General features: G+C 45.1%; 2 protein-coding genes across 4 annotated transcripts in view; both read left to right on the top strand.

Moving 5' to 3' along the window:
- The window catches only part of LOC133974870 (protein unc-13 homolog B-like), a 50,574-nt gene extending 38,741 nt beyond the window's left edge, over positions 1 to 11,833 (top strand). Inside the window, exons 18-40 of one of the 3 annotated variants that reach the window (XM_062412665.1) lie at positions 990 to 1,105; positions 1,678 to 1,841; positions 2,316 to 2,466; positions 2,571 to 2,639; positions 2,917 to 3,006; positions 3,099 to 3,236; positions 3,376 to 3,506; positions 3,649 to 3,734; positions 4,502 to 4,628; positions 4,758 to 4,854; positions 4,949 to 5,092; positions 5,182 to 5,259; positions 5,487 to 5,564; positions 8,989 to 9,077; positions 9,156 to 9,302; positions 9,433 to 9,556; positions 9,647 to 9,700; positions 9,793 to 9,870; positions 10,066 to 10,213; positions 10,422 to 10,478; positions 10,707 to 10,799; positions 10,905 to 11,064; positions 11,223 to 11,833. In XM_062412665.1, coding sequence (XP_062268649.1) covers positions 990 to 1,105; positions 1,678 to 1,841; positions 2,316 to 2,466; positions 2,571 to 2,639; positions 2,917 to 3,006; positions 3,099 to 3,236; positions 3,376 to 3,506; positions 3,649 to 3,734; positions 4,502 to 4,628; positions 4,758 to 4,854; positions 4,949 to 5,092; positions 5,182 to 5,259; positions 5,487 to 5,564; positions 8,989 to 9,077; positions 9,156 to 9,302; positions 9,433 to 9,556; positions 9,647 to 9,700; positions 9,793 to 9,870; positions 10,066 to 10,213; positions 10,422 to 10,478; positions 10,707 to 10,799; positions 10,905 to 11,064; positions 11,223 to 11,508 — 2,705 coding nt within the window. In that variant the 3' untranslated portion in view covers positions 11,509 to 11,833. Of the gene's footprint in view, positions 1 to 989; positions 1,106 to 1,677; positions 1,842 to 2,315; positions 2,467 to 2,570; positions 2,640 to 2,916; positions 3,007 to 3,098; positions 3,237 to 3,375; positions 3,507 to 3,648; positions 3,735 to 4,501; positions 4,629 to 4,757; positions 4,855 to 4,948; positions 5,093 to 5,181; positions 5,260 to 5,486; positions 5,565 to 8,988; positions 9,078 to 9,155; positions 9,303 to 9,432; positions 9,701 to 9,792; positions 9,871 to 10,065; positions 10,214 to 10,421; positions 10,479 to 10,706; positions 10,800 to 10,904; positions 11,065 to 11,222 lie in introns of all 3 variants that reach the window. The other 2 variants (XM_062412666.1, XM_062412664.1) reach the window with 2 other exon arrangements.
- A 2,319-nt stretch (positions 11,834 to 14,152) lies between these two features.
- Positions 14,153 to 24,269, top strand: atp8b5b (ATPase phospholipid transporting 8B5b). Its single transcript, XM_062412667.1, has 28 exons — positions 14,153 to 14,468; positions 15,491 to 15,572; positions 15,666 to 15,724; positions 15,876 to 15,989; positions 16,231 to 16,329; positions 16,423 to 16,484; positions 16,586 to 16,658; positions 16,745 to 16,815; positions 16,902 to 16,984; positions 17,462 to 17,620; positions 18,142 to 18,230; positions 18,736 to 18,929; positions 19,019 to 19,227; positions 19,320 to 19,363; positions 19,459 to 19,624; positions 19,750 to 19,938; positions 20,041 to 20,156; positions 20,236 to 20,400; positions 20,516 to 20,627; positions 20,709 to 20,814; positions 20,914 to 21,064; positions 21,191 to 21,374; positions 21,452 to 21,675; positions 21,888 to 21,971; positions 22,091 to 22,336; positions 22,431 to 22,569; positions 22,659 to 22,789; positions 22,940 to 24,269. The coding sequence occupies exons 2-28, from the start codon at positions 15,518 to 15,520 to the stop codon at positions 23,204 to 23,206; spliced, it is 3,591 nt and encodes a 1,196-aa protein (XP_062268651.1). The 5' UTR covers positions 14,153 to 14,468; positions 15,491 to 15,517; the 3' UTR covers positions 23,207 to 24,269.
- The last annotated feature ends 518 nt before the right edge of the window (positions 24,270 to 24,787 follow it).

The raw sequence follows: 24,787 nt of genomic DNA, 5'->3' as shown, positions 1-24,787 counted from the left end.
CCCATGTAATCCCATTCTATGAAATTCTAAATCAACCTGTTTACAATTTATGAAAGTTGTTCTCTGGGAAGACATCTCCGAAATATTTATACTTCCCCGGTTCTGGTCCCTCGTGGAAGAAGATATATTTTAATTTGAAAGGGGCCTAAATGCATTTACAAGTTGCTGCTTTATCAGCAAACATCATTTAAATGAACTATTTATTTCCACATCCATGTTAAATGTTCTTAATGACGAAGCATCTCTTTGTTTCTGCTTGATTAAAGTGCAGAAATGAACCGTGACAATAATAAATCTTCCACTGGAACAACATTACACTGAATTTGAATGCGCCTATAAATCTGCTGTTGTGGGGGAAAAAATATAAAGTGCTCGATTTAATCATCCTCGATCTCACGTTTAACAGAACATTCCTGTAGGTTGGACCCATTAGGAATTAGAAATTAAATCAATATTTATTATCAGTCATGTAATACGCTCTGTGCATTTCAAACGTTTTCTCGACTCTGATCAGCGTCTTCTCCAAAGCACCCTCCCTCCCTCCTCTCTCTCCTGTCTCTCCTCTCTCTCCCCGCTTTGTCCTCCTGATGTGTGATTATCAAGTAGCAGCACTCCAGTCGGAAATCGACCGCTCTGCCGACATGTACAAATTACCCCTAATGATGTGCCTGTCAGGGCAAATAGCAGGGGTGAGCCGCCGAGCACTCCACCTCCAGACGAGCAAGAGCTCAAGTGTCCTGGACGATCAGGCACGAATCCATACGTCCCCCCCCCGCCATTGTCTCCCTCCCGATCAGGACTTGTATGCCATCAGCGTGTAGAAACAGATCCCCCTTCAATAGAACTGCTATCTTAATGGTCTGTAATTAGTGTTGTGTTAACAGACCTGGTTCCGTGTGCCGCAGGGTTTGCATCTGCGTTATGACTCGAAGAAGATACGCAAGTGTGTTAGTGTGCGTTCAGCTGAATGTGTTTGTGTGTGATTTCAGAGAAGAGGACGGACAAGTCGGCGGTGTCGGGAGCCATTCGCCTGCAGATCAACGTGGAGATTAAGGGAGAGGAGAAAGTGGCTCCGTACCATGTGCAGTACACCTGTTTGCATGAGGTACAGTGTGTGGATCTGCAGAAGTCATTAGATGTGTTACTCTGAATATAACACACATACACTGTGGATGTAAAGCAGGTTTATCATATGGAGATAGGACAGTGAAGTAACAGGATACAATAATATAAAATGTTTTTTAAGATGCCAACAATATTTGGGAAACTGACATACTTTTAATCTTAAATAGAGCAATAGTTATTTTAAAGCCTTTCTTCAACTGGTCATGAAACCCAGTAACATCAGCACGCGCTTATTTCTTCTTCTTCTTTATTTTGAGGTTTAAATTCTAATATTACACTTTTTCTGGTGCGGCGTCATATGGCACACATTGAACTTTTTGAATGTTTTATTTGTAGTTTCTTCTAATTTTGGGAATTTTTTCAGAGTATCATGCAAGATGCAAAACTGGCAAGACACTAAGTTGAGAGATTTTCCTGTGTTTTCTGAACAGGAATCAAAAATAACAAAAAGGTTGACCCATACCCGTTCATTTTGGTGTAAAGAGGAATAAGTCAAAACAATTAAATGTCTCTCCTGCTCCAGCTTTCACACCACTTGTCTGTCCCCTGCAGAACCTGTTCCACCATTCAAATGACATGCTCGGCCAAGGGCAGGTGAAGATCCCCGACCCTCGCGGAGACGATTCCTGGAAGATCTACTTTGACGACGTGGCTCAGGAGGTGGTGGACGAGTTCGCCATGCGCTACGGGATCGAGTCCATCTACCAAGCCATGACGTGAGTGTGAGACATCACAGCGAAAGACAAACTGTCTCAATCTCTCTCTCTCTCTTTCTCTCTGTCTGTCCATGTCTGTGTCACCTCTTCATCTCCCCTCGGTCCTCGCACTACCTCCGCACCCTTTGTCTTCCTCGGCGCGGCTGTCGGTCCCTGTTGGCCTCCAAACGAAGGAAAGTCAATTATGAATGGGCTGAGGATGGATTTGTCTCCATGAAATGTCAGATGTCTGTTAGCTGGGCCCATCACTCACTCCAATGGGCCGTCCCTCAGTCTAAACAGGCCGGCTGATTGATGGGCAGATGAAATGACTGTTCCTAATAGAGATCATCGGGTTAAAACAAGTCCCTCGAGAGACCCAGTCTGAGCAGACAGAACCTCCTCTTCAAGACAGAGAGAAGTGTGAGCTGGTGTAACTGGAGGGAATCGAGCTCCCGGGTCGTAACCAGGCTTTGTCTGTGCTTCTCTTTACAGTCACTTTGCCTGTCTGTCATCCAAGTACATGTGTCCCGGGGTTCCTGCCGTGATGAGCACCCTGCTGGCCAATATCAATGCTTTCTACGCCCACACCACCGCCTCCACCAATGTGTCCGCCTCCGACCGCTTCGCTGCCTCCAATTTTGGGGTTTGTATAACTAAAACACACACCTACACACAGACACACACAGCTTCTCCTTGCGTTTTGTTTCTATCTCTCTTTACGATTCTTTTCTTTTCTTCCCCACGCAGAAAGAACGCTTTGTCAAGCTCTTGGACCAGTTGCACAACTCACTGCGCATTGACCTCTCGACCTACAGGGTAAGATTTCTCAAAGAATGTATTGTAGAATGTTCCCTCATTGTGTGTTGTCGTGAGTTTAGGACAAACACAAAAGAAACACTACATTACACTACTACATTTTGTGCCACATACTTATAATGCTCAGTATTTCCTGATGCCTCTGCTGTGAAGTATGAACTCTCATGGACAATTTGCAGTCTGTGCCCTGATTGTGAATTTCTCTACCCTGTCCTCGTTGATACGCACTTTATGTCTTTATTGGTGGATTATATCAAAATACATTTTTCCTCTGTAGAACCACTTCCCTGCCAGCAACAAGGATCGCCTGCAGGACTTAAAATCCACCGTGGATCTTCTAACCAGCATCACCTTCTTCAGGATGAAGGTTTGTGCTTCATCCGCTCTATCTTTCTTTTTTGTGTGGGAGATAACTCTGTCTTCATCTCGTCGGTGTCGCTCCTTCCATCTTGTGTTCAGGTCCAGGAGCTGCAGTCTCCGCCCAGAGCCAGCCAGGTGGTGAGGGACTGTGTCAAGGCCTGTCTCAACTCCACGTTCGACTACATCTTCAATAACTGCCACGAGCTGTACAACAGACAGTATCAACCTGCAGACACGGTGAGTAGCATGTAGAAACGTTTCAGATCTCTACAAGGGGTAAATAACTACTATAAATGTCTTCTTCTGATTGTTTACTGTCCATTGTATTGAACTGTGCCTTCGTTTAGAGACTGACTGTGTCTCTTTGCTTCTCTAGAACAAGGAGGACGTCCCTCTGGAGGAGCAGGGTCCCAGTGTCAAGAACTTGGACTTCTGGCCCAAGCTCATCATGCTCATCGTCTCCATCATAGAAGAGGACAGGAACTCCTACACTCCCGTGCTCAACCAGTTAGTAGTTGTTATTACTTATTCTTTATTCTGTTAAAATAGCTCAACAATAAAGACAGTTTGAATTAATCTTAACCCATTGATTCAGTCGTGATACTCTGGGATATTCTGCATTGTATTATTTACATCCCTGTCTGTCCAGGTTCCCTCAAGAGCTGAGTGTCGGGAAGGTATCAGCAGAGGTCATGTGGACGCTGTTTGCTCAGGACATGAAGTATGCAATGGAAGGTAAGTCCCCAGCCCCGTCTTATTACGTGCTTGAAAACGTGAGGAGGAGAATCCTGGAGGAACTGAAGTGTGAGGGAGAGAGAGGAATTCTGTAGTAGGAGCGATACAGTGGCACAGAAGATGTTTAAAGTTAGAAATCACAGTGCAGGGTCTGAAAGCTGCTTATGTCTCCCAGGAGCTTCTCTGCACTTTGTGTCTGCTGCACTGTACGTTACTGTAGAGCTCCCCCCCCCCCCGCTCCTCAGCTATTAACCCAGTCCCTCGTCCTCAAGATGAAACCCACTATCTGTATCACACACTTCTGCACAGATGTGTGTGAACCCTTCATTTTCAATCTGCTTTAATATTAAAAGAGATGGAAAAATGTGTTCAGAGATTTTGTATTTAAGTATTATAACTTTCATGGTAGTAGTTTTTAGTAGGTCAACTCCTGGGTAAATTTGAGCTCACCTTTATGGTTGCATGTGTTTTACCTTAATTAAATATGCACACAACTACTGTTTATTTAATAACAAATGTAATATAAAACTTCATAAATCCACCTACATTGTTTGTTTATAATATAAAGAGTATATCAGAATAAATTGACTCCCTAAAATCCCTCTAGCATTTGGACAGTGTAAACACAGTGTGAAGCTAAAACCAGAGGCTAATCATCTTAGCTCAGTGTAGAGACGGGAATCAAGGGGCTAGACTTGAGTGGTCTTGAGATTCTCTCCAGCTCGTGACACATCTCACAGGCTCCTCGTGTGCTCATGTGTCTGCAGAGCACGAGAAGCACCGGCTGTGTAAGAGCACCGACTACATGAACCTGCACTTCAAGGTCAAGTGGCTCTACAACGAGTACGTCAAGGAGCTGCCGAGCGTCAAGGGCGTGGTCCCCGACTACCCGTCGTAAGTGCAAGAGTCGTATTCTCTCAGAGGCTCGGAGGGGAAACGCTATGTTTTTATCATATGATTGTTAAACTGGTCTTTAATTGAGATATTTGGATTTGGATGCTATGCCTGTGTTTTCCCATGTAGATGGTTCGTGCAGTTTGTGCTGCAGTGGTTGGCTGAGAACGAGGACGTGTCTGTCGAGTTCATGCACGGAGCCCTGGAGAGAGACAAGAAAGACGGAGTAAGACACATTTAAACTGACACACTCTGATGTTTTTATTTCCGTGTGAAAATAAACTATTTAAACCTCCTTCCTCTCTCCGCTGCCGTCTCAGTTCCAGCAGACGTCTGAGCACGCTCTGTTCTCCTGCTCCGTCGTGGACATCTTCACGCAGCTCAACCAGAGTTTTGAGATCATCAAGAAGCTGGAATGTCCCGACCCGAGCGTCATGGCTCAGTACAGCCGCCGCTTCTCCAAGGTAACACATCACACTCTCAAGTACACTCTCTCAAGAGCTTAAAACATGCTCTAGATGGGATTAATAATCTTTTATTTATTTTTTTACAGACAATTTCCAAAGTTCTCCTGCTGTACAGCGCCATTCTGACCAAGAACTTCCCTTCTTACATTGACAAGGAGAAGATTGTAAGTTTATGTTTTTATGTTTTCTGTAATAAGCCATTTAAAAGTTTGTCCTTATTATTTCACTTGGGAAAGGTAAATACAGTCATACAATAGAACTTCAATCAAAATTGGGGACCAGACCTATTTAACAGAGCGTTATTTAAACTTGAATTTTGTTTATAAACTTGAATAATTCTCTGTCACATCGGTGTAATCTCACTGTGTCTCTGTCCTGCCTCCTCCTGCAGCCGTGCGTCCTGCTGAATAATGTGCAGCAGTTGAGAATCCAGCTGGAGAAGATGTTTGAGTCGATGGGAGCCAAACAGGTAGGACTGGAAACCAGTATTAATCTGTGAGAGCATCGCACTGGGTCACTGAGAATAACCAGTGTGCCGCTACTAAAAAAATCAACAATCCACTTATCATTTCTAAGCCAACCCTGAATGTTGGATTTTATCTGTGGCTACCTCCACATCAGCTGTGTGTGTGTGTTTGTTGTGTATCAGACTGCAAAAGAGGAAGCACAGGTATGTGCAGTAGAGATGTAGATCCTGACTCTTAACAAGGCCTTAGCGGATGTTGTGTGTACGTCGTGAATCTTGTGTTACGGGCCGGTTGTGTAGAAATGTCCACACGTCGTCCCTGGTGTGTGACGACGTGGCTCTGTCAATGAAAGCAGATCGATACACACAGATCTGGTCCCTGTGCTGCCTAATAGACTAGAGGACATGGAGACAGTGTCCTAAGTGTAGCTGCAGTTACAACAATCAATAACCTGTCGGCTGTGACCTCCCCCTGCTTCAGATCCCTACATATTGCTGCATCATATTTACTGTGGAGCTAGTGTAGTAGTTTTTTTAGTTGTGCAATTTCAACAAGTGTGTTCACTTGACAATTAAAGCTAAATGAAGCTATGGAAGAAGAAGAAGAGGAGAAGAAGGAGGAGGAGGAGGAGGCAGTAGATGGAGAGGTAGGTTCACATCTGAGCCAGTGGAGCTGATGAAGCAGCGTTGTGGATATTTTTGGGGGCATTTATGCAAAAAAATGATTTTCCTCTTCCTCAGAAACAGGTTATTACCGATGAGGAGGAGGCGAAGGCTCTGGTGCGTACTGCTGCTGTCTGCAGAGTAAAGTGTTAGACAGTAGCTCACGTATAATAGAATGTAGCATGGTGACTGTCGTGCTTTATTAGTTAGTCCATAATTCATATTGTGTGATATTTACTGAACTTAAAACCAGTAAACGTTGTATCGTAGAGCTGTAGCTTAACTGTTCTAGTAAATACTCTGCTGCTGATGTAGCTTGAATAGTTACCCCCGTTTTATTTCGTCGTCTCCCATTGGATAATCAAACCTGCATCTATAAATGTAAAATACTGTGAGGGGGCTTCTTCTGTGTCAGACTCCCTGATCTCAACATTTCAATCAGATTTAGCAGCTGATTAGAAACTTTCCCTTGAAGGTACTTTTTGTTTCATGATAAAAAAAGAGTCTCCAGTACTCTACTCACACACAAGGTGGCGCTAGAAATGCTCTGAGCAGCAGTGGTGGTATTTTCCTTCAGTGGTTATTTTCTTTGTCTGGTGATCGTCTTGAACTTTATTGATTTGATGCTTTAACTTGAAGCTTTGCATCATGGGAAGGATCAATCCAGTGCGGGTGTAAATGTGCTGTTTGTCAATATGGAGAGAAGTAAAGTAAACAACTATTAGGATTTAGTTTTGTTTACCTGTGGTTTGTTGGTGCAAGTTTTTCTTCCTAAAGTGAAAGCAGTTTTAATTATTTTTTCATAATCAATATGTTTCTCGTCACCAAAATAAAATGTGCGATATCCAAATTGTAAAATGTTGACATTTGCTATTGGGTGACATCATTTTGAGTTTATTATAATTACAGATGGATGGTGGCTGACGAGCTATCATCCCATTCTTGAGAATACCTTGAGAGAAATCTTTCAAATTAGGCCCAAACTTTCAATTGCACTCGAGGATGAACTGATTAGACGTTTTGGGGTCAAAGGTGAAGGTCGCTGTGACCTCATGAGGCGTAAAACCATGAAATGGGGAATCTAGAGAGTGAGAGTGAAGTCACAGTCGTGTTTTTCCTTTTTCTTTTTCTAGCCCAACAGTAGAATGCTAGCATGGCAGGCAAGTTCCCTGTATATGCAGACATGTGACGCATGACTGCATATACTCCCCCTGATCTCACCACCTGAAGGACGCGTGGATGAGAATCAAACTTTTAACTTTTCTTATTGTCTCTTCACTGCCACTCGTAGTTTGAGGAGAGTGAGGAGGAGGAGGAGGAGGAAGCAGTAGGGGAGGAAGGGGAGGAAATTGAGGTTGAGGTTTGTTACAGTGTGAAGTGGTTTAACCTGGAACATCAATCCAAGTCTTTTCCCTCTCCCACTGACACATGGTTCCCTGTGGTTGTCATGTTGACATTTATCATCTTTAGATTTTATCTTCATCTGTGGTTGAATTTTCACTTTTTCTTTCCACCGGTCGTTCCTCAAAAACTTGTTTCCCCTTCAAATACAGTTATTTCTAATTCTCCTGTTTCCTTTGATTTGGTTTTTCTTTTTTTTTGTTAATTTGTCTTTCCTTATTTGTCTTTTAAATAATCTTAATAAACACCCCTATGCCCCACAAAGACGCCCCCACCGGTAGAGAAGGTAGGTCACATGCACACCGGGGTGAATCCGCAGCCACAGAACTTTCTATTATAGCAACTGATCTTCAGCTGTTCCCCCAAAATACATGAAAAGCAAATCCCAAAACGAGAAATGACTCTAAATCGAGGTTGTCCTGTGTTACCCTCCACTTCTCTGTTCTGCCACAGACTGAAAACGCGTTTGAAGAGAAGAAGGTGAGTGTAGGTGCACACACTCATGTTTATTAACACAAAAACACACACAGGCACATTACAAACGGGACACAATCCGTCTCTAGCTGCATTTCCCTGAAGCCTCGGGCCTGCTTGCCTCCGTGCTGCACAGCAGAAACTTCTCCCCTCACTGGTGGCGCCACATAACCCCCGACAGGCCATGAATCAAAAGACCATTGGATCATTGGCTTAATGAGCCGCATCCCGGCTTCTTCCATATGTCTCAGCTCCCCCTACAGGCCCAGCGTATTCAGATCATTTAGCCTCAGACTACCTGGGTTCCCCCCCCCCCCTCGCCGCCCTCCCCCTGTGCTTGTGAGACCTGAAAGACTCACATCTCTCTTGCAAATGTTAAACTTTTTATTTTTCCAATGTGCTCCCATTGAAAGTTGGAGGATGCTGGGAAAAAGGTGAGTTTGTGCGAATGTTGATTCCTTTTGTTGTGTTGCGTGTTTCCCTGCCTCAAGAGCATTGAATACAAAACTGGAAAAAACACAAATTATCATTTTTGCCACTAATTTCTTTGCCATCCCACAGTGATGAAGCTTGACAACCCATAATAACGCAGATACGGGTTATTTAAGCTTTTTGGTTCAATCTTAAAATCTTCTAGTTTCTTGTATTTAAAGCAAAATTACCTGAAGAAGATTGAAGGTTATTTGGGGGATTTTGTTTAAAATGCAAACATGAAGGTTAATTAAAATGTTTGACGTCGTCCATTTGAGCTGGAAAACTGATTTCTCGTGCAACTTTTAAGGTTGTGAAAACATTGGGGTGTTGTTTTTTCTTTCTCAATTTAACAGTTTATATAATAAAGACCCTCAGTCCGTGTTAAAAGCTTCTCTCTGCTTGTGTGTCTTTGCAGTTGGACCCTGAGGCCAGCGACCTCCTGAACGACCTGCAGGTGAAGCTGAACAACGTGCTGGACGAGCTCAGCAGCACATTTGGGAACAGGTACATGTACATCTCTCTTACGCAGGTGATGCAGTAAACTCCCACATGCATTTTGCTGATTGCTCGTCGTCCTATCAGCTTCCAGAGCCGAATCACCGAGTGCATGCGACAGATGGCGGCGCTGCTGTACCAGATCAAGGGGCCGCTCAACGCCAGCACCAAGGTCCAGGTGGAGGGCGACTCTGACAACATGCTGAGGCCACTCATGGACTTCCTGGACGGGAGGTGAGTGGATGATTCAGATTTTAAACTCCTCCCATATTTAAGGAGTCTAATTGTCTCATTTTGCATTTTCCTCTTCCACAAGTTTGCAGGTTTCTCTTGCTGATATTCTCTGCACCATGTTTTTTTGCAGGCTGACCCTTTTCGCCACAGTTTGTGAGAAGACGGTCCTGAAGCGTGTGCTGAAGGAGCTCTGGAGGATCGTGATGAGCAGCCTGGAGAAGACGATTGTCCTTCCTCAGGGCAGCGATACCTTTGTGAGTCACATGTTTGCAGCATTGGTGGAAATTGCAAAGTTAAATGCAACAGAAAGTCGTTTCTCAGTTCCTTTGGTTCTCTTCTCTCAGGGAGCGCAGATCCTCTCGGCGGCCAAAGAGCTCGGTCAGCTCTCCAAACTCAAGGTATCAAGAAGCCCCTTCGGATGTTTTTTTTAATCTGTGTGTGTTACCAGAATCAATCGTCGCTAACGGGTCTCTCTGCTCATCCTGTGCAGGATCACATGGCGGGCGAGGCTAAGAGCTTGTCCCCCAGGCAGTGTGCTGTCATGGACGTGGCGCTGGACACGATCAAGGTCAGTTTATACGAAGGGGTCGGGTTCCATTGGGACTCGGGGTCGGGTTAGCTTCATCACCTGTTCATCCGTTTATCAAGAACCCTGAATGTGTATGTAGGCGGATGATTTGTTTGTCTGTTTGTGTTTATGTGTGGATCCAGGTAAATAAACAGGATTTCTTAGTTGAGAGTCTCCCTCTTGTTTCCTCTGCAGCAATACTTCCACGCGGGCGGCAACGGGCTGAAGAAGGCGTTCCTGGAGAAGAGTCCCGAGCTGTCCTCGCTCCGCCACGCGCTGTCGCTCTACACACAGACGACAGACACACTCATCAAGACCTTCGTCACCTCCCAGCACGCTCAAGGTAGCGAGCGCCACAGCATTAAGATCCATCTTGTCCCCTAGTACACCAGGAGAGGGCGCCAGCTGAACAATGTGTTTCGATAGGACTATCATTTCCCCTCTTTGAAATCTGATCTTGTGTGGATTTTGTGTGTTTTTGTTTCTGATGCTGAAATGTGTTGACGTGTTGCCGCTGTCTTCTCTTATCTCCTGTGCTGCCTCTGTGCCAGTGCACAATGGGAAGGGTATTAGGTTAACACCCAATGAAAAAATTCAGCCCAGCAGGGGTAGGTCTCACTGAAATCATCTGCCAGTGTTTTCTTTTCTCCCCCCCATCTGCTCCCCCCCACCCACCCCCTCCCTCCACATTGAATCTCTCTGTGCCCCTAAGGTGGGTCGGTCAATTCCCCCCCCCCCCCTCTCATACTCACTCTGTCGTGAAATCAAACTTTTATTTTTTACTGGTAATGGTGGTTAAATGAAAGCTCACTGGTGCATGTATCTGGGTGTGTTAGGCTCCGGCGTGGACAAGCCCATCGGCGAGGTGTGTGTCCAGATCGAGTTGTACACTCATCCCACCAACGGCGAGCGAAAGGTCACCGTCAAAGGTCAGATTGAGTTTTCAGATTAATATCCTCCTGTAATAATGTGACATTTTTTTAAATAACTCTGCTGACCACGTCTTCCTCCTCCTCCGGTGTGTGTTGCTGCAGTCATGGGGGCTGCCGATTTAAAATGGCAGACGTCCGGCATGTTCCGGCCCTTCGTGGAGACCAGCCTGATCGGGCCTCAGCTCAGCGACAAGAAACGCAAGTTCCAGACCAAGTCCAAGAACAACAGCTGGTCCCCGAAGTTCAACGAGACCTTCAACTTGTAAGAACTGGGAGGAGCTTTACCTGCTTTTTAAATTAAGATGCAACTATTTAAAGAATCAATTAATCAATGAACCACTGATGTGTAAAAGCTTCTCGTAGTGAACAGTTTTAATCTGAAAAACCTGCTTCTGTGTTGATGACTCTCCCCCCCCGCAGTGCTCTGGGTACCCAGGAGGGCTTCGAGTGCTACGAGCTGCAGGTCTGCGTCAAGGACTACTGCTTCGGCCGCGCCGACCGGGTGGTGGGCCTGGCCGTCCTGCAGCTGAGGGACATCATGGAGAAGGGCAACTGCGCCTGCTGGTGTCCGCTGGGCCAGCGCATCCACATGGACGACACCGGCCTCACCGCCATGCGCATCCTGTCGCAGCGCTCCAACGACGACGTGGCCAAGGAGTTCGTGAGGCTGAAGTCGGAAACGCGATCGGCCGAGGAGGGCAGATGAGAGGAGGAGGGCGAGAGAGGAAGGAAGGAAGGAGGGACTCACAATTTCAGAATAAGAGACCAGGGAGTCATTTTTCTGTGGACTCTCTCTCACTCACGTGTCTGAGCTGCCGACGCCTATCGGACAAACACACTTGAACATTAGTGACGGAGCTCAACCACACGGACACGGGTTCGTTCAACCTTCACACTGACCAGCTGATCCACCAGGAAGTGACCACTCACCCACCCCCTCCCTCCAACAGCCACAGCCACAAGGGAGCAGAGGACGCCGAACAAGTTCCCCCACCTTCCGAGTGTTGTTGTGCAATAATCCCCCCCCCCCCCCCCCCCAAGCGTGGCCATGTGTTTGATGCCTTACACTCAAAACTGTGAATGTGTGAAGTCCGTAGCTTCACTGTGACGGTCGGAGTCAAATGTGAAAGAAGAGACGCAGAACTATTTTACTGGTTAATCATGTGAAGCTGAAGTTTCCAGAGAAGGTACTAAAAAGTAATAACCCTTAACGTTTCCCCTTCGTTCAGAGGATTGATGTGTGCCTTGCCATGTTAAGTTTCCACTCCTTCTTTAACCTTTCAGGAGAAACAAATACTGACAAATCATCCGTTGATCACGTTTTACGCCGTAAAATCAACAACAACATGGTTTTAATCAGTTTAAATGAAAAGTGTGTGTTTAAGCAGAGTCCTCGTCTTTTTTGTTCATATTTATTTATGAGCTCATCTAACAACTCGTTGCTCACGTGGCCTAAAGTGCGACCGCGATGGTGCAGCCAATTTATTTATTTTTTTATATGTATTTATTGACGTCTGTGCGTTTTTTTTTTTTCAAAAGCCTGCGATTTAAAAAATGTTGTTTACCGCCATGAGCATATGTCAGAGACCTGTGTGTTTGTGTGTGTGTGTGTGTGTGTTGAGATTTGCACAATGTGAACGAGTGGCTGCTGCCGCGTTAAAACGTGAAAGAGAGAAACTTTCTTTCAGGATTAAATTGTTTGTTTTCTCATCAAAAATATTCCCTGGAAAGCTGACCCTATTTCCTAATGTTAAAGAAAGTGGAAGAGATAATACTGGATCGGCTCCTTAGTCCAGATCCATGCCAAACTATTATGGGTTCTTTATTTCCCCGTGTCCCATCATCCCACCAAGTTTTATTGAAATCTGTTGTGTACTTTTTGTGTAATCCTGTTAACACACAAACCCACAGGGCGAAAACGAAACCTTGAGGTTGAACTTTCAGGTTTTTACGATATCTGATGAGGATTGAAGGATAATTTACTTATTATCTTCCTGCTCTGTTTCTTCCTCTCTTCCTATCAGTTGCCTTACTTTACAAACTTTTTTTTTTTATGTATCTCCTCTGAGGTTCGGCCACTTGTTTTGCCCATGATGATGTCAAACATGTTTTTTCCAAGCGTTACTCCTTAGTATGTAGTATTTAATTTTTTAATATTTGATGACAAACACTGTACTTATACACAGGCTGTGTTTTCTTTGCAGTCTCTTTATATATTGTTTGAGTTTTCTTTTTGTAAATATTCCCCCTTATCGTCCTTTTACTGTAAGATACGTGTTTTTATGGACAGAGATATTATGCAGTGCGACGTGTGCCAGTGAATTTGTTCCCAAATGATGGAGAATTATTAAAAATGTTCCACTTTTATGAAGGATGTTATGTTAATACGAGAACCTCAGTGCGTGCACACGCTTGAACCAATCACACGTCACCCTCCTTGTTACACTTCTGTCACAGCCATTCTGTAAAATTCACAAATCCTCGTGCCAAGTTGCAAAAGCTCACTTCTTATATTTATGTTTATTTTTTGAAGATTTTTCTGTATTTTCTAAAATTTTCTTGACCCACTCACTAAATCACTGCAATATTCAACCACAGGTTCAGTCAAACACGGTAACTGCATTTTTTTTGTGGTGTTTTCTTTGTATTGTCACTACTTTGAAATGTTGTTGTCATCATGTAAACACTAGATTTAATGAATTTTGTATAAAGTATTCAAAGTATCTATAAATCTGCTTACCTGTGTGTTTCTTTTACCCCCCCCCCCTCCCCCCCGGGACAAGGTGACATGGATTTAATAGACATTAACTTTTGTTAAAGTACAAACCAAAGTATCTTCATGTTTAGATTATAATCTGCACTGTGGGTAATTTGGAGATTTATCATCTGACCTTCACCAATTCGTCTTTAATTGTTATTTACAAACAAATTACAGCATTAATTTCAATAAAATCCAATAAAATGATGGAACTCAATAACTAATTTAGCCAGCGTCATGTTGAGGTCTCCTCGGCGTTCCTCTGTGTTCGAGCCCAGGTATTAAATTACATTTCTGACAGAGCCTGGATGGATACAACAGATTTGAAGTCATAGTTTTCATCCTTTAAAATGCAACAAAATCCTTTGCTTTGTTTTCCTCCTGTGAAATGACTTTCAGATGAAAGTGGCTGATAATTAAGAAATGGGTGTGTAGCAGACCTCACGTCCCAGATCTTGAGCTTTGTGATTGGCTGCAGCCATTTACCTGTTACCTGTGTTTTACGGCCCCTCCACTCCTGCCCCCGTCTCCAGGTCCAAAGATCGCTGCACTGTTTGTTCAAGCTCGGAGCTGTTGGCTGCCGGGGGGGGGGGGATCCCAGCTCTTCCTGCTTGAACCTGAAACCTCTGCTGTATAGGCGCCTCTTTCACCACTACACCGCAGAGCCAGAGTCGTCCATCCTGGGTGTCTTTCATTCAGCCGGAGGCCCCACGTCTGACCCCCTTCCTGTGCCTGGGGACGAGGCTGGTGCCCGGGCGTCCAGGCCGAGCACGGACCAGGGCCTGGATTCTCTTCATCTGCGGCGGAAGCAAAGCGAAGACTGAATTTTGAGGCGTTTTCCCGCTTCTGTTTCATTCCCTGGGCCTTTATGTGTGAGGGGGACACGAAAAATCACATTTTTCTTTAAGGTATTTGTCTGATTATCATTTGGTTTTCATACTTTGGGTAAATATTGGACGTCTGGTACTTTTGTGGACAAGATCAGAGAGTCTCTCGCCTTCACAACCTTTAAAAAATAGTTGAACAACATAACTAATCAATATTGAGGCCCCGTGGCTCGGTCTCCGATCGATTGTGAGTGTGAGAGTCGAACAATAACAGTGAGGGTTACCTGGAGCCGCCTGTTTCCTGATCTGTGCACCAGAATATATCAGGGTATTGGTCAGTAGGTCTTATTTATCTTTAATGTGACTTAAATATATTATTAATGTAGTTAATTGTGGACAGAAAACAGAGGAATTGGCTCTTTTAAGTGTTTGTTGCTCATTCAGGGCACTGAGTTCCGCTGAGTCTTTCTTTTTCTGTTCTTCCTGTTTCACTCTGACGTCCATCTGCGAAAACCAAGACACCGGAAACCGACAAATCGAAAAACCAGAGACTTAATTTCCTGCTTTTATATTTGTTGAAGAGTCGTATCATCTCAATCTCAATGTTCGCTTCATATCATCTTGATCTTTGCCGTTATTTATTGTCTGCTGTAATCTTTACTCGGGTACAAAGGGTTGTGAAGGGAGTGTCTTTACAGCTCTTTGAGTTGTAGCTCACGTGTTGTCGTAGAAAGTCTCCGACTGTCGTTCAATAGTTTCTTTCATCGCTAGAATATCACGACAGAAACGTAAAGTGTACGTGATATACAGCATATATAGAAAACTTTGTTTATCAGTATTTTTGTTGAATATCCAAAACTCTTTTGCACTTTTTAAGCTTAAGAATAAAGATACATCTGAATCTGTAGGTCCAACACATTCTGGAACACAACAGCATATATATTGATGTACAAGTTCAATATTGTCATGAAGATAAATATCGGATAAATCCCCTTTTATATATATAAATTACTTCCGCCTTATATTTGCCAGAATTCCCCCCCCCCTTTCACTTATATGTCGGTCTGTGCTCGTATAAGATTCGACTCTTTACACGTCCTCAGGTGTGGGATGGACAATCTGAGCTGAACATGGGATCCACCGTGTCGAATGTTTTCCAGCTGTGTGGAAAACCGGCCGAACAAGGTGAGATCTGACGCTTTACATCCACCTGTACTGAAGTGAAGTGAGAGAATCAAACCTTCACCCACGTGCTGCTGTGAATCTTGTGTTGCACAGAGGTGGAGCGACACCTGCGAGCCAACGACAGACCCTTCAACCTCTCGTACAACTACACCGTAAGTGAAGAAACTCAACTTCCTCCGTGGACAGGAAGTGGGAGATCCTCTTCTACCTCTGCTCAGATTTATAAAGAGTGTGTGTGTGTGTGTGGGGGGGGGGGGGGGGGTATGTGTGCATGTTGACCGACCGGCGTCTGTCTCGTTCCAGAACAATGCCATCACAACCTCCAAGTACAACATCTTCACCTTCCTGCCGCTCAACCTCTTCGAGCAGTTCGGGAGACTCGCCAACACCTACTTCCTCTTCCTCTTGTTACTGCAGGTAGACATTTTGTTTTTCCTCTTTTCTGAGGTTACCTGGTGTGACAGTGTGGACTCTGTGGCGTCCTGAGGCCTCACACGCAGCCGGATGCACGGCTTTTAATCGATCTGACATCAAACGTCTGCTCACAAGCCAACGAGAAGTGAATCTGTAGACCGTCCTTTAAAAGAGTTTAATGATAATGTATTGTTTCCACTTATCGTGCGTGTGTGTGTGTGTTTGTGTGTGTGTCTCCTCACAGCTCATCCCTCAAATCTCCTCTCTCTCCTGGTTCACCACGGCCGTGCCTCTGATGCTCGTGCTGTCCATCACCGCCGTCAAGGACGCCAGCGATGACATAGTGAGCTCAAATTACCTCAAGCGAAACTGAAAATATAAAAATAAAATCCACAGGTGTCAAAATAACCTGTTGTCTCTTGTGTCGTCCGAGTAGAACAGACACAAAAGCGACAAACAGGTGAACAACCGCCGAGTGGACGTCCTCATCGATGGAGAGTGAGTGAAGACACAGATTTCACTTTGATTTTAACATTCTGTCCAGTTTCTCTGTTTCTCCGAGCTCTGTGGTGGTTTCATGGTTTGTCTCTTTGGTGCAGACTGAGAAGTGAGCGGTGGATGAACGTTCAGGTCGGAGACATCATCAAACTGGAGAACAATCAGTTTGTTACAGTGAGTACAGAGAGTTCAGAGTGAAGCTCACAGGTTTATTAAAAGATATCATATTTATAAACACGTTTATTTGCTGCTTTCCTCAGGCCGACCTCCTGCTGCTGTCCAGCAGTGAGCCGCTCAATCTGGTGTATGTGGAAACAGCAGAACTAGACGGGTGAGTGTCTCACTGACTGTCTCACTTTGTCTCAGAGCTGTAGCGTCCTCATGTCCTCTTGGTGCCCCCCCCCCCCCCCCCCACAGTGAAACCAATCTGAAGGTGAAACAGGCCCTGACTGTAACTGGAGACCTGGGGGACAGCGTGGACGCACTGGCTGGTTTCAATGGTGAGAGGCTGACAGAAAATTAAATAGATCTTGTTTTCTTATCCTGGACTTTTGGTCTAGAATAATATTCTAAAGAGATATGTGACATAACTTTTTAAAGATATAATTATAAAGTTTAAAAACTGTTTTTTTTCTCTTCTGGAGGTTCCTCCAAATTAAAAGCCACAGTTTTGATTTACTAAACCAAGATTTTTTAACTTCTCAAATCTTATTCTGACTGTAATAATAATTCGGATTCTGACCTTATTTTTTCTCATAATTAACTCATAATAAGTTTTTCCCTATGATGCAGTTTCCTTTATCTTTATCATGACTCATTGTTCTTGAAGAGGAAAGTAAAATCTTGATAATAAGACTGTAGATATAAGATATAAAGATATCCTCTACTGTTTTAGCTTCACGATCTAGTACACACACATCTTCACCCTGACCTTTACTCTGTTTCCTTGATGCTGACCTCTGACCTCTGACCCTCAGGTGAAGTGCGCTGTGAGCCTCCCAACAACCGTCTGGACAAGTTCAAAGGCACCATGACCCTGAGCGGACAGTCCTACTCCCTGGACAACGACAAGGTGCTGCTGCGGGGGTGCACCCTGAGGAACACGGAGTGGTGCTTCGGCCTGGTCATCTTCGGAGGTGAGTGGTGTTTCATGTAATGAGTTGAATGAGACAAACATTCAAACTCTCCGTTAGATCAGGCCTCATCAGAAGCATTATTTAATCAAACATCTTTATTTCCTCTTCAGTGGACATGAGTTTCCATATAATGCAGCTGCAGAACAGAATCAGTCCATTTGGAGAAGTTATAAAATTATAATGAATAAATATGGTAAAATGCAGCAGCAACAGATGCAACAATCAAATGAGATTACACAGAAGTTTTATATGATATGTTTTATAGGTGTGTGGATATTTGTTGAACAGTTTTACCACTTTGGCAAATCACCAGGCCGCCTTTTTGTTAGCTTTCATTCACTAACATGGACTTTAACCCATAAAAAAACCTGCTGATGCATGAAGGAAACAATGATAGAGTTATGAAGTATAATGATCTTAATTCAAAATGGACAGACGGGTTCGCTTTTAGAAGCAGTGAACAAATATTCAGCAAACACTGAGGATCGGTCACAGTTTAAAGCTGAACTGAATGTTTCCAGGTCCCGACACCAAGCTGATGCAGAACAGTGGGAAGACGACGCTCAAACGGACGAGCATCGACCACCTGATGAATGTCCTGGTGCTGTCTGTGAGTTTAGCACACACACACACACACACACACACACACACACACACACACACACACACACACTCATACACATGGGCTGGCCGTGGACTTTATTAATAAACATCTTCATGTTTGCTAAGTGTTAAATATGCTGTTGTAAGAGCTAAACTATTATTATGAACTATAAAATATGGATGATGCAACATCTCCCCCCCCCCCCCCCATCCATGTTAGCAGATGGGACATGTAACTAAAAAGTCAAAGTCAAATAATAATAAACCCAAAGGACGTCCCCAGCGCAGGATGGCAGTGTCCTTCATTTTGTAAAGAAGCAGGAAGTGGAAACATTTCGTCCATCTTGATATAAAGTCATTGTTTTAAACACACATATATAACAGAGAGAGAAAAGTCAAATTTGAAATGTGGAGATCATTTATTCACTTGATGCCCTTGAAGCATTGATTTCTCTTTTCAAATGCAGATACATTTTCCAGCTGGATGATTAATGGTGTCTTAATTCTATCAGATCTTCGGTTTCCTGGCGGCCATGTGCACCGTCATGGCCATCGGCAACGCGATCTGGGAGGTGCGTGAGGGCTTCGTGTTCACGCCCTTCCTCCCCCGCGAGCCGGGCATCGACGCCGCCCTCTCCTCCTTCCTCTCCTTCTGGTCCTACGTCATCGTCCTCAACACGGTGGTGCCCATCTCCCTCTACGTCAGGTATGGAAATGAACAAGGTGAGGGAATCCGGTCTGCTCTTCTTCTTCCTCGTGTCACACTTTGACCCCCCCCCCTCCTGTGTGCTTCAGCGTGGAGATCATCCGCCTGGGGAACAGCTTCTACATCGACTGGGACAGGAAGATGTACTACCCCAAGAGCGACACCCCGGCCCAGGCTCGGACCACCACGCTCAACGAGGAGCTCGGACAGATCAAATACATCTTCAGTGACAAGACGGGCACCCTGACGCAGAACATCATGACCTTCAACAAGTGCTCCATCAACGGGAAGAGTTATGGTGAGCGGCTCCGCGGTAATGAGACCTGCAGGGTGGAACGGACACAATGAGGCTGAGTCACTGAGTCCAGGTTGTGTGTCTGTGTTTTTCAGGTGAGCTGTTTGACTTTGCAAAACAAAGGGTGGAAATCACAGAGGTGAGAGGAGAACAGTGGAAATCTTTGCATGAACTATGTGCAGCCTGTGTATTTCTCTAACTTGTTCATGTCTGTTTCTTTTTGTCAAATGGCAGAAGACGGAGAAAGTGGACTTCAAATGGAACAAGCTGGCGGATCCGAAGTTCTCCTTCCACGACCACAGCCTGGTGGAGACGGTGAAGGAGGGAAACCGTGAGGCTCAGGCCTTCTTCCGCCTGCTGGCTCTGTGCCACACCGTCATGCCCGAGGAGAAGACAGAGGGTGAGCGACCTCCGATGGACGTCTTTATTACTGCAAGGCTCCAAAACAGCCATCGTACAGCTTTACCTTCAATCTATCATTTATTCTAAAATCGAAAATGTGTTCCTCTGCTTCTCTGTCGGCAGGAGATCTCCACTACCAGGCTCAGTCCCCCGACGAGGGCGCTCTGGTGACGGCGGCGAGAAACTTCGGCTTCGTGTTCCGCTCACGAACGCCAGAGACCATCACCGTCTTCGAGATGGGCGAAAAAGTCGTCTACGAACTTCTGGCCGTCCTCGACTTCAACAACGTGCGCAAGAGGATGTCGGTGATAGGTGAGAGGAGGTGGTGACGAGACGTTTCCAAATGATTTGCCGAAGACTTTCATTTATACTCACGCAGCTATTTAAGAACTTGCTCCTCCCTCTGACTCCCAGTGCGAAGCCCAGAGGGGAAGTTGACTCTGTTCTGCAAAGGAGCCGACACCATCATCTTCGAAAGACTCCACTCGTCCTGCAACGACCTGATGAAGGACACCACCCGACACCTGAACGTGAGTGAAGCTGTAGAATGTAAACCAGACGTCAGAGAGAGCTCAGGAGTTGTGTTGGTAACTGCTCTGAACTGTCCAGGAATACGCAGGCGACGGCCTCCGCACGCTGGCTCTGGCCTACAAGGACATAGATGAAGGCTACATGGAGGAGTGGAAACAGCGCCACCATGAGGCCAGCTGCGCCATGGACGGACGGGAGGAGATGCTCGATGAGCTTTACGAAGAGATGGAGAAAGACCTGATGGTGAGCCGCCTGTGGAGAACTGAGAGACAGTTTTAGCGACTTAACTTCTCGGTTGGTCGTTTGGAGGAAACCATATTCAGCCCGTTTACCTTGACTTGGACTCTGTGGGTTTCAGCTGCTGGGAGCGACCGCTGTGGAGGACAAGCTGCAGGACGGGGTTCCACAGACCATTGAGCAACTGGCCAAAGCTGACATCAAGATCTGGGTGTTGACCGGAGATAAACAAGGTGAGTGCATGAGAAGAGAAACTGTATTGTGAATGAACTGAGAAGATACATGGCTTTAAATTATTGATGCTTGGAAAACAGAGACGGCCGAGAACATTGGCTACTCCTGCAACATGCTGAGGGAGGAGATGAAGAAGATTTTCATTGTGGCAGCTAACACGCCTGAAGGAGTCAAAAAGGAGCTTCAGTAAGTCAGACGCACACTGACGACTGTTTTAGCCTTTATTTAGTTTAATTATACTTAAAGTAACTGGGATAAAAATGACGAATAAGTAACTTCTTCCAGGAATGCGAGGAGAGAAATGTGTCCGGAGGCAGCGGACGAGCCGACGGTGATCCTGGATCGGGCCGGCCTCTTCTGGAGTCGCAAAACTGAGACGGTGCAGGACGAGAAGGTGGAGGGAGACTACGGCCTCATTATAAACGGACACAGTCTGGTAAGACGTTTTCATTTAATCTTCAGGCACGAGACCGTTTCCAGAAGCTGCTGAATCAACAAGATGCTGCAAAGGCTGAAAAACAAATGAAATAAATAACTCCTCCTCCTTCCTGGTGGCCCTCAGGCCTACGCTCTGGAGAAGGACCTGCATCTGGAGCTGCTGAGGACGGCGTGCATGTGTCAGACGGTGATTTGCTGCAGGGTCACTCCTCTGCAGAAGGCCCAGGTGGTGCAGCTGGTGAAGAAATACAAGCAGGTCGTGACTCTGGCCATCGGGGACGGAGCCAACGACGTCAGCATGATCAAGGGTAAGCAGAGCCGCATTCATATTTTGATGTCTCTCACAGTGCAATTGTCTTGTCTCACTCTGCTGTCTGTCCTCCAGCTGCTCATATCGGAGTGGGCATCAGTGGGCAGGAGGGCATGCAGGCCGTCCTCTCCAGCGACTTCTCCTTCGCCCAATTCCGTTACCTCCAGCGCCTCCTGCTGGTGCACGGCCGCTGGTCCTACCTGCGCATGTGCAAGTTCCTGCAGTATTTCTTTTACAAGAACTTCATCTTCACCTTCGTGCATTTCTGGTACGCCTTCTTCTGTGGCTTCTCCGCGCAGGTGAGGGACCCGTGGTGGAATCGTTAGTCTGTGACTTTCCTGCATTTTATAAAACCCTATAAACATTCCAATTAACAAATCAATTATATTTATGGTTCTTCTTTATCTTCTTTATATTTTATACCCTAAAATCAACACCTCGTCCACAGAGTAGAGGCCTTTATATAAATATACACAATGTTAACCAGGTGTTTTCATGTTGTTGTTCATAGACTGTGTACGATGAGTGGTTCATCACTCTGTACAACCTGATGTACACAGCTCTCCCCATCCTCGCTTTGAGCCTCTTTGACCAGGTAGGAGCAATATCCAATAATCTTATAGTTGAATATCTTTAAACTGAAATCGCACTGTCGATCATCTTCCTCTCTCTCCTCTCTCTCTCTCTCCCCCCCCCCCTGCTTTGTCTCTGCAGGACGTGAACGACCGCTGGAGCTTCCAGTATCCTCAGCTCTATTCCCCGGGGCAGCTCAACCTCTACTTCAGTAAGAAAGCCTTCGTGCGCTGCATGTTGCACAGCGCCTACAGCTCCCTCATCCTCTTCTTCATCCCGTGGGCGGCCATGCACGACACGGTCCGGGACGACGGCAAAGACATCGCCGACTACCAGTCCTTCGCTCTGCTGGCCCAGACGTCTCTGCTGGTGGTGGTGAACACACAGGTGAGGGAAACAGGCCCCTGGAGCCAGAAGCAGCAAATTATGCTTTTTCTTTTTAAGGTTGTATTAAATCAAAATCTGTCTGCCTGTGTTCCAGCTGTGTCTGGACACCTACTACTGGACGGCCGTGAACCAGTTCTTTGTGTGGGGCAGCCTCGCCGCCTACTTTGCCATCACATTCACCATGTACAGCAACGGCATGTTCCTCATCTTCACCTCCTCCTTCCCCTTCATGGGTGAGTGGAGTGAACTCCTGCACCCGCCCCTCCTCCTGCACCTCGTGTGATTCTGTGGGATCACTGACAGACGGATGTTTTCTCTCCAGGTACGGCGAGGAACTCTCTGAACCAGCCCAACGTGTGGCTGACCATCTTCCTGTCCACCCTCCTCTGCATCCTGCCGGTGGTGGCGATCCGCTTCATCCTCCTCCAGATCCGGCCCACCATCAATGACAAGGTGACGCAGGAGATACCACCATCATGTGTTTGATTCCCACATTAACTGTTGGGTTACAAATGGGCCTAGTTGTATAATAAACATATCATTAAATCAGAAAATCATGTTTATTGTAATAATGTAATGAATGTTTTTGTCCCCCCCCCCAAGGTGAGGTATAAGGTGCGGAAGGAGGCGTTGCCGGCCCCGACACCTCACCGCAAACCGGCCAGGAGAATCAGCACCCGCAAATCTGGCTACGCCTTCTCCCACTCCGAGGGCTTCGGGGAGCTGGTGACGTCCCGGAGGTTCCTGCTGAAGAGGCCCCTGAAGAGTCGACCGGTGCTGTTCGACACCACTGACTCCCCGCTGGCCCAGAATCAGCCTCAGCACTACCGCACCATCACAGAGGAGCAGGAGGAGACGCAGAGCCGGTAGAGAGGAGGGGAGCGGGGACCGAACATCTGCAGGGGACCGACCCAACGGTGTAGAAAGTCTTTTATTTTGAAGCTTAGCTCACTCGTGAGAGGATGCACAGGGTAAAGTTCACCACCTGGATTCTTACCAGGTTAAACTTTTCATAAAAATATTCTGTCCTACCTCCTGTTAACGCTGCACAATTGGCTGCAATTCCACTAGAGGGCGATCAGGGGCTAGTCCTCAATGAAATGTAGTAATTAGCTAAAATAGTTGATTACAAGAAAATTACTTATTTTAATCTTTTAAATATAGATGTAATGATTTTGAAAAGTACTAATGTCCCTTCGAGTTCTTACTGGGAAGGCAAGTGGGAATCTGGCTAATGTTGCAGCCTCTAACTGGTCATGGTGGCGTTAGTGACTTTATTCCATCAGTTTAATGGTGATTGCAGTAAAACATGTCTGGTGCTGTGCGACGTCACACAGAGCAAAACAGAAAGCTGTAAAACAACTTCGATAAAAACACAAATGAAATTGGTAGAAACTTTCTTTTGACCCCTTGTACATTTCGTTTTGAGGCTTTAGCTCCAAATGCTCCGAGGCTTCTCTGGTTTGTTCTAATGGGTGAATATTTGTATCATTGTTTAAAGATGTTTGCAGCTCTCACACAGGAAGTACAACTGTCTCACACTGTACTCTGCATTACTGCATTCGATGTAAATCAAGTTCAAATGTGTTATGATGTTCTCTGTGATGATGTTCTCCTGTCTCAGGCACGATTTAACAGCGGATCTGAGACAGTAAGAAGCTCATATTAAGCTTTGGGACACTCAGAAAACTGAGAATTATAGTGTCATAAAAACCAAATTCTTTATCTTTTTAATGGTTAAGTCAGAAGCCGCAAACACAACGTTGCATTTTGTGCCTTTTAATTATTTCAAATTTTCCTCCAGTGAATTAAAACTCAGGGTGTCATTTTGAGAAAGTGAAACACGGTGATTTCTGTTGAAGATTGTGATGAACCTATTTTCCACACTGTTGTTTACATGATTATTTACATTAAACATTGTTTTGTTATTGTCGTGCTTCGTGTTTGTGATCTTTATTTTAATATTCACACTTTCATTGGGGTAAAACTTCAAGTACCACAGTGTTCTCAATGTGCAGCCAGGGGTCAGTGTTGTCTTTCTACCAGAGTTTCAACTTTACAGAGACAGTGATATAAAGGATGAGTAATGGGTTTAACTGGGGACAGATCATAGACAAGCAGATAAATATAATATATAAATACTCTCTCCTGACACATATTTTAACATTGTGACATTGGAATGTTTATAAATACAATATTCTCAAGTGTAGCCTAAACATTTTTATACGTGTTTTACGAGAGAATTAAATGTTCACTGGGTCTTTTTTCATTCACGAGACCATGATCATAATAATATCAACTAGATAACAAATGCACATTTTAATTATTATGAAAATAATCCAAAGATGCAACAGATTATTATCAAGAAATACAGCAAGCAAGAAAATATGAGGAACATATAAAGAGTAAAGAAATGAATCTGTACGTGCTGGTTTGACTTGTTTAGACTTG

The sequence above is a fragment of the Platichthys flesus genome, chromosome 19 (assembly GCF_949316205.1).
Source record: "Platichthys flesus chromosome 19, fPlaFle2.1, whole genome shotgun sequence".
Classification (NCBI taxonomy): Eukaryota; Metazoa; Chordata; class Actinopteri; order Pleuronectiformes; family Pleuronectidae; genus Platichthys; species Platichthys flesus.
This window is presented reverse-complemented; position numbering and strand designations above follow the sequence as displayed.

Bases quoted from the DNA above. Each gene is read 5' to 3' on its own strand.
- atp8b5b (XM_062412667.1), top strand. From the start codon at position 15,518: ATGGGATCCACCGTGTCGAATGTTTTCCAGCTGTGTGGAAAACCGGCC. The intron at 16,659-16,744 runs GTGAGTACAGAG...TGCTTTCCTCAG, and splicing joins AGAACAATCAGTTTGTTACA to GCCGACCTCCTGCTGCTGTC. The intron at 20,815-20,913 runs GTAAGTCAGACG...AACTTCTTCCAG, and splicing joins GGAGTCAAAAAGGAGCTTCA to GAATGCGAGGAGAGAAATGT.